General features: G+C 41.3%; 1 protein-coding gene across 1 annotated transcript in view; it reads left to right on the top strand.

Annotated features, from left to right (window-relative positions):
* The window catches only part of piezo1 (piezo type mechanosensitive ion channel component 1 (Er blood group)), a 116,516-nt gene that overhangs the window by 60,049 nt on the left and 39,958 nt on the right, over positions 1 to 16,509 (top strand). The window contains exons 13-19 of the mRNA XM_034100629.1: positions 3,226 to 3,331; positions 9,372 to 9,553; positions 9,779 to 9,927; positions 10,956 to 11,114; positions 12,868 to 12,953; positions 13,501 to 13,667; positions 14,407 to 14,583. Of these exons, the coding sequence (XP_033956520.1) occupies positions 3,226 to 3,331; positions 9,372 to 9,553; positions 9,779 to 9,927; positions 10,956 to 11,114; positions 12,868 to 12,953; positions 13,501 to 13,667; positions 14,407 to 14,583 (1,026 nt within the window). The remainder of the gene's footprint in view (positions 1 to 3,225; positions 3,332 to 9,371; positions 9,554 to 9,778; positions 9,928 to 10,955; positions 11,115 to 12,867; positions 12,954 to 13,500; positions 13,668 to 14,406; positions 14,584 to 16,509) is intronic.

Here is a 16,509-nt window from a genome sequence, read left to right as displayed (position 1 = left end):
AGCACTGTGTGATGAGATAATTAGCTCTAAAGCTGAACATTTGACATCCAATTGTTTTCATCCTGGTCTTTCCAGTGATATGTCATTGGTTAAAATTGCATGCTGGGAAGTTCCTCTTTATTTTCATCCAAAATGGCTGGCATACCAAAAACAACATTTTATAGAAGCAGGAGTCAAATATTGTTGAATAATTGGAGTCAAATATTGTTGAATAATTGTATTTTTAACATGAAAATCCTATATGTTCTTGTTTATTAACATGTGAGGAACTATATAATTAGTTCTGAAAGCAATTAAATAATTCAAGTTTTCAAATAACAGCCCTTTTATAAATGTCCATTCTAGTGGACGTCAGGACCGTCTTTATGGACTTAATGACTCAATATTGTTGCAGGAGACGGAACTGAAGCAGACATTTTCTGTACCAGATAGTTCAGGGAGATTAAGATTTGGAGCTCTCAGATGATGAGAGAGATGAGAATTTCACACCTGGGATAGAAGAGGGTCAAGAAGAAGGGGGGGAAAGATGCAGGAGGCTCCATGAGCACACAGATAGATACATAGAGACAGATAGGGACGAGCTGGAGAGACATGGCCCTCTGTGGGCCAAGAGTAGCACGTATGTCTTATTGTTGTTTTTATTTTAAGTGGAGCCATGACAAATGAGAATTGCCTCAGGAATGCAAGCTTTGTTTCTATGAGCATGGTCAAATGGAGACCACATCTATAAAACTAGTCAAGATGACCACAGCCCGTGCAGACTGGAGTCAATGATGTACTTTTCCCACTACATTGAATACAATGTCTTTGAAGATCTGGAATGATTCACCAAAAACCAAACTAGTTTTTAGTGACCAAATAAACAGCAATGTTCAGATCAATTACTTATTTATGTTTTAAATAAAGGTGAATGTATTCTTGTATTAATATCATTCTATAACCATAATACGTTACATAGTGTGTCTGTTAATTTTGGCTATCTTTTCAAACTAAAATGGTCCCGACGTCCTCTACAGTGGACATACTGTAACATTTAAAAATTAAATTAAATTAAAAAAGTCTCAATTGCGAGATGTTCTTTTAACCCGAAATAGGTAGGAAATAAAAATTATTAATATTAATAATTTTTCCTCGGTTCCCAGGAGGTTAAACTGGAAGAGTAGGAAAAATAGTGAAGAAGCTTAATATTTAAAAGAAAAGGTTTACAAAAGGTATAAACAACAAAATGTATAGCCTCAATGTCTGGAAATAGCTGAATAATTTAATAGTTGAATGGTTTATAGCTGAAAGTAGGCTGATGGAGTTAAATATTAAATGTATGTAGTAGTGAATGGATGTGTATTAAGAAGAGAAAAGAAAGAAAAAACACTTTGAAAAGCAGCAGAATATTTTAACTGCAAACTTTTGAACTAAAACCAAACGTCACCAATAATGTATAAAATATGTGGAACGTGTTGAAGTCAGTATGAAGTCTCCATCAGATAGAAAATAATAGGCTGAGACAGTCTTTAAACTCCAGCCTGTGTGTTTGTGTTTTGAGGTGACAACGTTATCAAACGTGTGTGTAAGCCCAGAGATCAAAGGTTACCATGGTGACAACGTTATCAAACACCTGTGTACGTGAGCCCTGAGATCAAAGGTTTCCATTGAGATGTACTGTGAAAGGAGAGCCTTCCCATTATTCTGAATGAGAAACAATGAGAAAAAAAATGTCAACGCATGGAGGATGTCAGGACCGTGAGGAGCGTCAGAGTCTGCTTTTTGTGCACCTTCGGGTCAATAATGTGGCCTTTTTGGCAGATTTACTAAAGGTGTGCAGCTGCTGCTCTGAGGAAAGATCAGGCTGAATTTACAATGGGCCTTAATGGAGACATGTTGAACGTTTTTGTCACTCAACAGACATTTTGTTGAATTATTTTGCTTACTTTTTTTTATTTTCCAACCTAGGAGAGATTTTCCTATGTTTTTCATGAAAAATTATGTCTCAGGAGTGTAGGGTTTGGGATTTATGGCAGGTTTAAAAGAAATGTTTAAGGCGAATTTCAGACTCTCCTCCACTCTGTTTTGAGATCAAAGCACTCTAGACCAGGGGTCTCCAACCTTTTTCTAACCGGGAGCTACTTTTGAAAAAAGAAAGTGGCTAAGAGCTACTCATGTTATTTTATATAGATTTCAGTGCACATATCACATTCGTGACTCCAGAGCAGAAACATTAACATTAACATGAATAAACTTTACTTTCTCATGAAGAGAAAAAAAGACAAATAATCACCATGCAATACTGAGTTCTGCTTTAACATCAATAACTACAGTAAACAGTTTTACAGATAAGAGTGCAAAGTTCCTAATTTTAATAATAACATTTCTAGCTCTATAGTTTAAATTATTTCAAGCATTTCACAAATTAGTTTCACATGTAAAAGGGGAATATGGCTTGTGCTTTTCTCAACTTGCATCAAGCAAACATATGTCTTCAAACATTCAGTCTGTCACTGCATTGTTGTCTTTCTCCTGACTCAGCTAATGTGACACCTGGCACTGCATAGCATCCTCCAGAGCACTGTACTGGGGAGTGTGTCCTGACTCAGCTAGTGTGACACCTGGCACTGCATAGCATCCTCCAGAGCACTGTACTGGGGAGTGTATCCTGACAAATTCACTCTGATTGAGTCATTGAGGTGTTCATCAGTAAGTCTTGTCCTGAATTTGGATTTGATAAAGTTCATATCAGAGAATGCTGATTCACAGCGATATGTTGCAGGACAGTTTCAGTGCAGCAGTTTGAATGTTTTTGAATTTCTCTGGGTCCAATAGGGGAATGGCACAGTCCAATTAGCCAGGCACCTATATATTGGCAGGTGGTGTTCATCAGCTCAGCCTTTTGCCCGGAGCAAGGTGACTTTCAAGACACTGACCACAATTAACGCCTTTAAATAAGATGTATTATATTATTATTATTATTATTAATTAGGCTCTTATACATGATTAGTAAATATTCTCCAAAATGAAAGTTATGCACAGGTCGGTTACCCCCATGATATTGGTTGAATACTTAGTGTTCTCTATGATAATGTACTGCTCTGAACAGCTGAGTGCAGGGAGGGTTCATTTTAATGTTAGGGTTGGCTTTCTCCACTTTTCAGAAACACAGTGAAGTGGATTCTTGCTCTCCATGTGTTTTCTGTGTGTTTCCATCCCTCTCTCTTTTTCTTTGGCTCCCCCCAGCTCCTGTTTACTTTAACCTTCTGGCTGCTGGTGCGTCAGTCAGTGAAGGAAAACTTCAGCAGGAAGAGGAAAATGACCACGCCACTTCAGGAGGTCACTACAGGAGGTCAGACATCTATAAATCACACACACACACACACACACACACACACACACACACACACACACACACACACACACACACACACACACACACACACACACACACACACACACACCATGTATACATCACTTCAGGGGACATTACATTGACTTACATGCATTTCCTGGAGACTTATCCTAATCTTAACCATAACCAACACATGCCTAACCCTAACCCTAACCCTAACCAAGTCTTCACCCTAAAAGTAATGATTCCCCTCATGAGGACCTCCATGTTGTCCCCATAAGGGAGGCGAGTCCCCACACGTGACTGTGTAAACAGATGTAGGTCCCCACAAGTATAGTAATGCTAGGCCACACACACACACGCACGCACGCACGCACACACACACACACACACACTCTTGCTGGAGGCCTGCTCCATCATGATTTAGGCTTTAAATACACTTTATGCTGATTGTAACTTATGGAAGGGGTGAGGCGTGGCCCCTAACACCGATATCAAGCCCCCCCCCCCCCCCCACCGTATACACACAAGCCCCCCCACCGTATACACACAAGCCCCCCCACCCATAACAAGGGGTGGTCTTTACAATGATAAGAAGCTGTGACTGCAATGAAAATCAAACAGCATTACATCAATAGCAAAATACAGAGGACCAAATAGTGTAGTAATATTTCTTTAATAATTCATTTTAACATTGTGCCAAATGAACAATTTCCTGATAAACAAGATGAAAACCTTTAGATTTTTAGGTAACGGGTAATAGGATTTCATTGAATAATTTATACTCAGACAGTACAAAACAACGCTGTAAAAGGTCAAACCAATAGAGTGGGCAACGTTCTAATGGGGTTTACACGATCATAAAGGGACAGTTTACACAAAATACACACAACTCAAAACTAAGTTCCTGATTGGTTAATCATTAAACATGTGTCGCTGAACAGCACAGAACATGCCGTTTCATTGGAACAACTACACTTTCAAACAAAAAGTTAGTGTGCTCCCTGGTTTTTACAGGTTGACATATCTCCTTTTGAACTATATAAATAACATTAATCTTGAACTTGAAAATATAACAAAAATCCAATGTGGTATTTCAGCCAAATGAATAAGAATAAAAGTCCCTCGGCAGGTCAGAGTTTGCTTCAGGATAAACGTCTGCTTCATTAAAACCCTAACACTAGCATTATTATATCAGAGGATTAACCAACTCGATATGTACAACTCTGTTTTATAGACTGTAGACTTTTGTTAGTGCCACCATCACCATCAACCAGTTAGCTTTGTACAAATACACAAACGTTCTACATATGAAGAAATATGTTTCCAGTCTGCAGAGACATGTTTGTGAATCCGTGTTTACTGTCACTCTCCCCAGTGGTAGAAATAATAAAGTTTATTAACCAAGTCAAGTTTAATCTGAGTATTTTAATTTTATGCTTTTATTTTATTTATCTGACAGCTTAAGTTACTAGTTACACATTCAGTTTACTAACTAATATAAAATATTATATATATGAACTAATATATAAACATTGTCAAATAGTTATAGGTTAAAATATAAACTTGTGATATGATTCTGAAATGGGCGATAACATATAAGTAATGCCAGTTCTTTTGTGTTTACTTAAAGAGCCTGTGACACGAGTTTCCCCCATCATCCAAACCCATCAATTTGAGTAAATATTGTCCCTTTGAAAACCGTTACTGAACTGATTTTGGATATTTGTACTTTGATAACCATTAATCTGCCTTCAATGTTGACCATTTTCTGGATCTTCTCGGGGATTCTTCAAGTCCCGCCAAATGACGTGTGACGTCATTGCGGGCACAGCGCTCCAGCTGCACCGTCCAGGATCGCAGCTTCTGCATGTAAACGCACGACGGCGCACACAGCAGCAAGCTCAGACAGCGATGACAGTTTAATTTTGAACGTGTCTGAGAGCTCATGAGGCTGAAGGATCGGTTTATGTTGCATCTGTTATAAGTTTAGGAATTAGGTGCGTCAATATGGGCGATCATACGGTCATGTAGCCAGTGGTGGACTGGGACTAAAAATCATCCCGGGATCAGGCTTGGAATTTCGTCATTTTAGGGGCAAGGCCATTTGGCCTTCCCGTTCACATTTTTTTCAAGGGCACAAAGGACACATGACAGGGCACAAAGGCCGTTTGGTTAAATTACGCTGGTTTTACCTTTCAGATTAATACCGTGACATTCTCATTCACCAAGAAACATTAATGATGTATTAAGCAGGAGTTACAGAATACAGAATACATGCTCTAAAATGTCATTTGTAACATATTCCGTTACATTACTCCATCTAATTACCGTATTCTAAATACTTGGATTACATCAGCGCTGTTTTACATTTGATCAAGTGTGAATCAAGCTGCTATTTCAGAGTTTGAATCACCCACATGATGCCAGCAAAAACCCACAACTTAACTATAGGATAAACTGAAACATTATGCATCATCTCACAGAAATGTCAGAATTTTAGTTCAAAAAGCCCAGAAAATCATATGAGAAGGATTCCAAAAGTAACCCCTACAATTCCTTCAAAGAGAGACGTATCCTCCTAACTAGTGATGATAGCTCACCAGCTATCGCTAGTCAATCAACATGACGGAAAAGTGTAGCACTAACGTCAACGCCAGTCGTTTTACAAATGGCTGAATGAATAGCAATAGTGTTTCTTAAACGTATACGTTAAGTTCAGCCATAAACCACATAAGTCAGTCATGTATTATATCAAAACCGCTTAGCAAGAAAAATACTAGATTCAAAGGTGCCAGCTATCTGCTAGCTTGTAGAAGCAACACTAGATGTAGACCCATTGAAGGGAAGACGTTAGCGCTATCCAAACTAGCTAGCTAACGAGTCGACTTTAAATAGGCTAATACAATGGTAATTACCTATCAATAGTACTTTCTATAAACACGTAAATGTTAAGTCCTTTCAAATACTACCACATCATATCAAAACAGCTTGGTCCGCTTGCTTACCTGTGCTTCTCTTGCTCCCGCGGCTGAGGAGGAGGCTGTCGGGCACCTACAGGCATGTCCGACGGAACAATCACATCAGAGCAATCGCTCTGATCCACAGGCACGGGACTATACTACTGCGCGCACTAGTCTAACTTCACTGGCGTTATTTACACTGGAATTTTTGACAGGGGCACAAAGGCCACTTTGGCCGTGAATTGCATTTTTTTTCACGGGGCATCACGGCCATGGCCGTCGTGGCCGTCGTGAAATTCCCACCCTGCCCGGGAGTCTCGACCGGCCCACTTCGGTACCGCTAGTAAATTGTCAACGGGGGGAGTGGGGGATGTCAGGGGCGGCGGGTGCTGTAGATAGTAAATGTAAATATGTAAATATTTGTGTCACTGCATCCTGGTAAAATACAAATATAATGTATAATGTCTGTGTCTTTGACATTAGCGCTGCTAGCCACCTGTGCCCTGTACTACGAAGCCAGTTCAACAGACCCTGGATATGTTTGAGTAGCAAACAAACTAACAACAACAAACTAACAAACGAGATCTCGCTAAGCGGTCCTACGACGCTGGTTATCAACTCGGTAAATCAAGCCAGTGTTTCTCTCTCCAGCTGAGAGCGCGTTCACGTCTAAGACACGAGTGGATCTGACTTTAATTACATTTGACTTGAGTGTTTCGTCAACATAATGTGTTGCTTAAAATAATACTTCTGCATCCAGTCTGTGACACTGTGAGTGTTGCACGGCCAGATACGGCTCAGCTGACTCAGATCAGGAAATATATGATATATTGTGATTAGGGCTGTCAAACGATTAACATTTTTAATCAGATTAATCACAGCTTAAAAATTAATTAATCATGATTAATCACCATTCGATCTATGTCCAAAATATGCCATTTATTTATGTATATTGTTGTGGGAATGGAAAGATAAATGAAAGAAGGCGGATATATCCATTTAACATACAGTATCTATGTTTATTATAACATTTGTCTGCATGTCAAAATGAAAGACAACCCACACACCTATCAATCATCAAACCGTGGGGTCTTAATTCATTACGTGTTGATTTCTATCAACGGGGAGTACTTCAGGAAAGTCGACAGAGGGGGGGGGGGGGGCTAGTGGAGTACTTCGTGACCACAGAGTGTGAACGTTGTGATCAGCTGTTTGAGCGCAGTTCTCCAGTGAAGGGGGGAGTCTCCCTCAGCAGCCGGTTGGCGTAGTTTTGGCACAGTTCCGTTGTACAGACCGACGTTAACAGCAGCCTGTCTGTGCACACGGAGACCGACTCTGTCGTCCGGTGATCTAACCGCCTTCTGGAAAAGCTTCACAAGTACGTCGGTACGCAAATGCGCTTTGTGACACAAGTGACGGTACGCATTTCAGATTACGCACATAACCTGCGTACCAGTTATGTGCACCCCTGTACCAGAGCCATATTATTACTATTATATGGTAAAGAGAAGAGTATTCTCCGTCGGGACTTCCTGCAACAACACCACGCCGTTATCAAAGATGTTCTATTGAGAAGACGATCACTACGTGACAAAAGTTTTCAAAACCGTGGCTACTGAAATCAAGCTTACTAACTGCTGTCTGTGCAATTTACTCCGCGCGAGTTGGCAGACTTTATTTTGCTTACTTTAACATCATTTTTCATGGTGGGGCTAAGCCATTTCTTGGTATGGGTGTAGCCTACCCCAGCCATACCCTGGCGCTGCCACTGGTGGGATGTATGGGGCGGGCCATTCTGCACATGCGTTAAATGCGTTAAATATTTGAACGCAATTAATTCAAAAAATTAATTACCGCCGTTAACGCGATAATTTTGACAGCACTAATTGTGATATTATATGATCAATGATCTGATTGATGATGTGATATCAGTGTGATATGAATGATAAGTGCGACACGTCGGCGTCTTCTCTGCATACGGCAGTTTAAACTGTATTTCCTTTATCCTGTAATATGACTTGAGAGATTTAAACTCCGCACACTGAGTTGATCTCTTTTCTATTGACGCCGGAGGCGGGCAGCGTCAGGTAAAAGAAGTTATTTAGCCTTCCCAAACCTGAGCCTCACGCGCCGCCTATGGGGGATGTGCTAGTGACTTATCCGACCGGCCCACTTCGGTACCGGCGCATCGGGATTCGTCCCGATGGCCAGTCCGCCACTGCACCCAGCCCACGTAAACTGTCAACGGGGGGAGCCTCGCTGCGGGGAAACGGTGGACCTAGTGTCCCGATCGGAGTGGGAATAATAATAATAATCCGTGCGTTTTATCCATTAATTTCCCCAACATTGTGGTAAAGAAAACACACGTTTAATCCATGTTGGTGTACTACAACTACAAAAAGCATCGGTTTGTTTTCTCATCAGGAAATGCAGACCGGCTCAAACAAACGATTTTTAATCATCATCCTCACGATCATTTAATGTATCATATGTTCGCCGAATTGACATGAAAGCACTAATAAATGTAGTTTCATCCACTTGAGTTTACAACTACAAAAATAATCGATTTGTTTTTATATTACATCCGACGGGAGGAAATTCAGCAGCTCTCACTCCCGATTTGTAATCCTAATTTAATCATCATCTTCACCACGATCATCTATGTTTATGTCGCCGAATTGACATGAAAGCACTGACAAATATGAATATACTGTAGTCAACTTCAGTACAACGTTATTAACGTGCCTAAACTCAGTAATTCACGCATGACGACACACTTTGTCCGTGTTTGGCTCTCTCGCCGCACAGTGAAGCGTTCCCGCATTGACGTCACTTCCGGCTTCCCCCAAAACTTCAAAATGAGTCGAAGGAATTTCCCGCGATGTTCGAAATTATTGATATTTAACGGAACGGTATCGCTTTTTCTTTTTTAAATTGACGGTTCGAGATGACTAGTAGCCCAATATTTCATTGCACAACAGTTGTTGGGAGGCTGTCACAGGCTCTTTAAGTAAGATTTTGAATGCAGGACTTGTAACAGAGTATTAAATCCCCTTCCTCCTGTTCTCCTTCAGAGGAGGGGTCCTCTAATGAGTCGGTTCTGAAGGTTCTGGGAGGGATGGTGATGAGCTGTTACGCCAAATACTGGATCTACGTGTGTGGAGGGATGTTCATCATGGTCTCCTTCGCTGGGAAACTTGTTGGATATAAAATCATCTACATGCTGCTGTTCCTGCTCTGCCTCTGCCTCTACCAGGTAGGATCCCAGACAGACACTCACACTAACCCCACTGTTGTGCAATATGTAGTTCTTTACAACAACATGACAATGTAATCTTGTTATTACTGGCAGCTACTTTGTCTCGCACTACTTACACGTTCCCCTCTGCTGTATCATTGTAATTGTTTCTGCTCTGGGGTGAATAGAGGGTTTCTGATACTGGTTGTGATTGTGTTGTTGTGACTTGTTCCTGTTCCCCAGGTGTACTACTCCCTGTGGAGGCGTCTGCTGAAGATCTTCTGGTGGCTGGTGGTGGCGTACACCATGCTGGTGCTGATCTCCATCTACACCTACCAGTTTGAAGACTTCCCCGGATACTGGAGAAACTTCACTGGTTTCACAGAGGAACAGTACGTGTCGGGGTCTTTAGGTTTCCCGTCTCTTTCTCGATGTACTATATATATATATATATATATATATATATATATAAAAGGCGCCGAAACTAAATGCACACCACTACGGGAGATATATATTAATTCCAACAAGTTGAAAGTCTACAAACTAAAGCTTCCTGTCCCCTGTGGTGTTATTGAACAAACACACCTGCAATAATTATAACCACCCATAATGTGATTTCTCTCTGAATGCAACAAAATCAGGGCCTTAAAACATCAGAATTATTATAAGATATTACAGAATTACATCTACTCAGATTCAATCAATTGATGGTTAGAATACGAACAATGTAAATGCGTAACGCTCATTTGTATATTGACTCTGACTTATTTACTCCTCTACACGGCTGCTTCCATTTCCCCGTGTCTTTTTCAGCTGCAGAAGCGTTCTGCTGGCGTTCATTTATAGTTTGTGATTTTATAGAAAGCAGAACGATTTTTTAAGTGTACATGCCCTTTAACAGTGAGCATCATCTGGCGGCCCGCGGGCCAAATCTGGCACGCCAGACATTCTCATCCGGCACACGCTGTGGCGCTGGTGGAGTGGTTAGTGCGTTCGCCCCCCACTCATTTTTCATTTACAACGTCTCGTGAGTAATGTGCAGTACCGGAATCCAACAGAGGCAGCAGCTGCGGGACAGTAGCCTGCGTACTGCGTAGCCTTCCCTGCCCTGAAGAAGAAGTGATCCTTCGTTAGCGTGAAGAGTCTGCTTTATGCGCTCTGCAGTAGCCCCCGCTACGAGGCTCCCGCGACTTGACAGTAAAATTCAGGGCTATATAAAAATAGCTGGCCCCCGAAAGTGTCTCTAGGAATAATTTGGGCCCTTGGACAAATGTAGTTGGTGATCCCTGCCCTGTAACATACCAGACATCACCACAAAGCAAATGGAGGCTGTCTAAACACAGTCATTTAGGACAAAGATAGATACAAATTCAAACTGAAGTGATAACTGTATATAATGGTAACCTCCCCCCCTCCTCAGGCTGGCAGCCGTTGGTCTGGAGACCTTCGCTCTCTCGGAGCTCTTCAGCAGTATTCTGATCCCTGGCTTCTTCCTGCTGGCCTGCATCCTGCAGCTGCACTACTTCCACAAGCCCTTCATGAGGATCACCGACCTGGAGCACATCACACCCATACACAAGTAACACTCTCTAAACACTCCTCACATTGCGTCATATCAGCATGTGAATGACTTTTCTTCTTCTGCCAATTACTTCTGTATAAAACTGATAATATGTGTGGGATGCAAATGAGATTTTAAGCAGTATTACATTAGGAGAAGCTAGGGAGTTGAGACCTCAAACATAAGGCGCTTTCACACCGCAGTACTTTTCCCACTTTAGTTCCGATATATTTCCGAAAGGTTGCGTTCACACCAAAAAACTCCGGAACAAACATTTGTTCATGGGAACCTTTTTACCCCCTTTTCCGTCCCTGTTGATTGCAAACTCCCAAAAAGTTTTGTGAAGCCGCCATTTTATTATCCTCGCCTTAGCATTATTAGCATTAGCATTAGCCCAGCGCACAAACGCAGAGACTAACTTATGACAACACAAAATAAAACATGGGAGCGGTGGAGATGAGGAGGTGTCGGCGTTCTGGCGATTTACTCGGAAGGCTTCAGCAGCACTCCCAGCAGCTTCCACTGAAGCCTTCCCCAACTCCGGGGACTTTGGGTGGTAGTATACGCCGTGAAGTTGTTTGCGGCCTGCCAGTAAACCCAAAGCAGAAGAAGAAGTGACGTCAGCGGCTTCATTTGCCTAATCCACCCTCAGGGACTTATTCAGGTGTGAACCATAGACTGGTGTGAACGCGATCTGTACTTAGTTCATGAGAACGGGCTAATGTTACCCGGGCAACGGCCCGTTTGGCCTTTTTGGCTGACCTGCCCCTCTGGAGAGAGCGAGAGTTTGTTTTTATTCTTTCTGTTGTGGCCGAATCAACATAAGCCCACAATTAGTATTGTAGCGTCTCGCTGCGGGAAACACACTTCGTCAGCGCTGTCATCTGCCGGTGCGTTAAGACCACCTCAGTGTCGGATTTTGGAAACTTGATTTTTAGTTGTCTCATGGCAGTTAGGGTATAAGGGACAAACCAGGGGACTTTACTCCCTCTTGATACCGTCGGTTATTTACAAAAAAAATACCTAAATATAGCCTACTTGTTGTTATTGAGCTTCTGTCTTTCTGTGTCTTTGCATCTGTAAACTCCCTCAACGGGGCCGCTCGCTCTCTTTTCTTGATCGCCCTCTCATGGGTGAACAGTTCAATGTCCCGCTTCATTGTAGGATTTCTGCCATGTCTCTACGTCAGTTTGACCATCTCTGTTATTAAGTTATGGAATAATAAATAAATAAGTAATTAGATACCTTACCGTTACTGCACTCATAAAGAATGATAAGAATAAGAATAATGCGTATTGAACTGGTTTAATTAATTAGTGAGTTTATTTAAAGGTAATTAGTTAGAGGCCCTATTTTATCAGTATGTCTGCACAGCAGTTACAATGGTCAAACTACATTAGGACATAATTGTCCCCATTGTGTCTTTAATAGTTACTAACATTAGATATTTTGATGAGATATGGACCGCAAAACTAAAAATGTCCCTGGTTTTCATTTTTTAAATCAAGTCACCGAATGCAAGTAGTCGCCTTAGCTTATTTTGTTATGAGATGTGAATTACTGTTCAATTTAGTTGATGCAATAATCGTTTGGTTTCTTTTACATTAAAAACAAGTTATAATTTTCAAAAGATCTTGTGTTTTTTATTGGGTGGGGGCTTTTTCCAGTTTAGAGCAATAGCCCCTCCAAATGTCTGTGCACGTCCCTGCTCATACCTCTGGGAATTAAAATGTTTACTTTAAAAGAAACTAATGATCGCATGTTCCTCCAGGAAGAAGAGCGTGGAGAGGACTGAGCAGACTGACTTTGAAGAGGAGGAGCTGGTGACCAACATGGAGGAGGAATCTGAAGACGAAGGTGAGAGAAGCTCTTCTTACAATTACAATGCAACTTTTTGACACAAATATTTAATTAAATGTACACAGTTTGAACATAAGCACAGCCTGAATATCTGAACATAGATTCTATCCATCAGCTCACTGTATCTTAAACAATAAAGGATGGCTCCCAAACCATTTGTAGTCAAATAAAGCTTGGGAATCAAATAAAAAGTGATAAATAAAAAATTGACTTTTGATGGTGTCTAAATCTGTCATGGACTCCTCCATTGATGTATCCTCCTCCTCTCTCTGTCTCTCCTCTCTCTGTCTCTGTCTCCTCTCTCTGTCTCTGCTCCTCCTCCTCTCTCTGTCTCTCCTCTCTCTGTCTTTGCTCCGCCTCCTCTCTCTGTCTTCCTCTCTCTGTCTCTCCTCTCTCTGTCTCTCCTCTCTCTGTCTCTCCTCTCTCTGTCTCTCCTCTCTCTGTCTCTGTCTCTGCTCCGCCTCCTCTCTCTGCTCCTCCTCCTCTCTCTGTCTATCCTCCTCCTCTCTCTGTCTCTGCTCCTCCTCCTCTCTCTGTCTCTCAGTGGAGTTGACCCCCAGTAAGTGGGGTCTGGTGATGGACAGGATACTGGTTCTGTCCAGAAGGTTCTCTGACAACCTCACCAAAGTGCAAGTGTTCATCTGGAGGATCCTGGAGCTCCACATCTTCAAGACGGTGGCCTTCTTCTCTGTGTGGGTGTCCCTGGAGGAGGTAACATCTAAGAGAGAAAGACATTAATAAAACAGTGTAGAAAATCAGATACCTCTTTATCTTCTTAACATGCACACTTTAATCAATGTTTTGTTTTTCTATATGAGTCATCCAGTCAACACATGCTACAACCTGTGGTGGGAAATGTACTCAGACTTTTCCCTGAGTAAAGCAGCAGTACAAACTTGAAATTCCTGCATTCAAAACCTTACTTACATGTAGTTAAAGTACATAAGTATTGGCAACAAAATGTACCTAACATTCCAAAAGTAAAACAATTGTCTGCTGATTTCTGAATCATGTACACTCAATTATGAATGTGTTCATCACAGCTGGTAAAGGTGGAGCTGCTGCTTGATATCTTAACCTATAATTATTTACCAGTTTATTTATTAGTTGATTTACATTTTGTATTGGCTAATAATCTGAATCTATAATTAGATTTCAGTTAAATGTAGCAGACTGAAAGTAAAAAATGTTGCTTCCAAAATGTGGAATGGAGGTATAAAGTAGCAAAAAGTACTTCAACATTTGACTTGAGTATAGTACTTGAGAAAAATGTAAGGGATAACATAATAAGTACAACTGTAATCTTGCCTTTGGATGAGCAACTTGTAAAGGATGTGAATGAGTTATGAAAGCACTGTATCCGGAACACAGAGCCTCAGAGATGAATGATCTGCACAGATCTATATGTGTTCCATAATACAACTGAAGTGTTTGTGTTCTGTTTGTGCAGCCCTCGGTGATGAACCTGGTCCTGGTGGTGCTCTGGTCCCTGGCCATGCCCTTCTCTCGCTTCGGGCCCATGGCCTCATGTCTGTCCACAGCCTGGGTGTGTGTCATCATCATGTGCAAGATGCTGTACCAGCTCAGTGTGGTCAACCCAGCAGAGTACTCCAGTAACTGCAGCCTGGTGAGCATCTCTCTTTGGTTTCAGACTTACTTACAGTCTTACAAATCTGTATGTGTTTAAAGAGTACCATATTTCTCCATTAACAACTAAGATCAAGTGGAAGTGTCTGCCTCTCACATACGCAACGCATAAAGATAAGCTTTATTAGAACATAATTGACAATGTAGCGCTGAGTTTGAACCAGGCCTAGGTTACTCTTGTGGTCAAACTGAAAGTCTTGCTACAAAGATCTTTTGCTTACTAATTGTGGGGTGCTATTCTATTCAGACGGTCTATACAGTAAAAGTCCACAGTAAGATACCTGAACCACCAAAGGCCGGATTGGCTGCAGAGGAGAGAGAATGAATGGAATTCACAAGACAAGAAAGGATAGGAGAAAAAGGAAAGATACAAGGTTCAAAAACAAAAATACTCTAAAAGCTTCACATTCTTATGAATTAGTTCAGGGCAGAGCTGAATGCAGGTCCAACACTAGATAGGATTTAACTGCACAGACACCTGTGAGATATCCAGGTAAAGAGTTCTGGAATAAATTCTGACTTCAATAGATTTTGCACCCAAAAACCAGAAAATGTGAGAAATGACCCCTTAAATTATGACTTCTGGTGATGTTAGAAGGGGGGGGGGGAAGGACACATTGAGGCTTAAAAATATGAGATAATCCATAATCTAGCGCGTTCTCACTACACACAACACGGAACCAACTTTTGTCTTATGTTAAGCACACATATTGTATAAATAAGCATGTAAACACCGTGGACCTAACCTCCTCTAGGGGGGTCCTCGCCTACTCTAAGGGGGTTCTCAACTCCTCTAGGGGGGTCCGGGGGCATGGTCCCCCGGGAAGATTTTTTTTAAATATTGAAGTTAAAAGCATCAATCTGGTGCACTTTGAGAGCAAAATTAAGAGATCTATGGATACATCTCTCAACACCCATATGAAACGGAACTGTAAGCAGATTTTCTTAGCTAAGCTAACTAGTGTGTGTGTGTGTGTGTGTGTGTGTGTGTGTGTGTGTGTGTGTGTGTGTGTGTGTGTGTGTGTGTGTGTGTGTGGTGTGTGTGTGTGTGTGTGTGTGTGTGTGTGTGTGTGTGTGTGTGTGTGTGTGTGTGTGTCTTGCCAACCCTCCCGATTTTTGCGGGAGACTCCCGATTTCATTGCCCTCTACCGGTTTCCTCCCGGGGTCATATTTCTCCCGATCTCTGACAAAATCTGATTTACTCACAACTGTTTTCACTCTGACGCGCGCAACTCAAAGTCTGAGAGGGTCAGGAGTCACAGAAAACTGAACAAGAATCGACAACTCGACACTCTGCTCACTCCTTTCCTGTAAAACACAGGTCCAGCCCACACATATGCTCCATGGCAGTGGTGTAGTCTACTTTTTTGTAGTGGGTATACTCTAATAATTGTATTCATCCATCCTAGAGCGACGCATCGCGGAGCGACACCTGTCTCGAAACAACACCTCATGAACACCATCACACTCACTAATGCATAGCTAGTCTTGAGACTGGTTATGTGTTATCAACATGTCAATGTATTATAAGCTGTATGTGACGTTTAACTGCCAGTGACATTAACAATAAAAAAATAAAAGAATGAACAATGATGGAAAAAGCCCACTTATCTTCTAGGGTTGAACAATTAATCGACATTTTTATCAATATCTCAATATGGCCTACTGCAATTTTCAAGTAATATACAATAAATATGGTCATGCTACAGACGTCCTGGCCCACACATCATATTCTACACTTAAAAAAACATCTGTGTTTCGCATAGATCTGCACAAATATCACACAATAATCATTTTAAACCTATTTTTCAATGCATTAGTTTATTCAAACTTGTTCAGCCCTATTATCTTCCATAAATCATTGTCAAACTATGTACTGTATCAGCTTAAATGAACAAGCAAACAT

Source organism: Pseudochaenichthys georgianus, chromosome 15 (genome assembly GCF_902827115.2).
Source record: "Pseudochaenichthys georgianus chromosome 15, fPseGeo1.2, whole genome shotgun sequence".
Classification (NCBI taxonomy): Eukaryota; Metazoa; Chordata; class Actinopteri; order Perciformes; family Channichthyidae; genus Pseudochaenichthys; species Pseudochaenichthys georgianus.
This window is presented reverse-complemented; position numbering and strand designations above follow the sequence as displayed.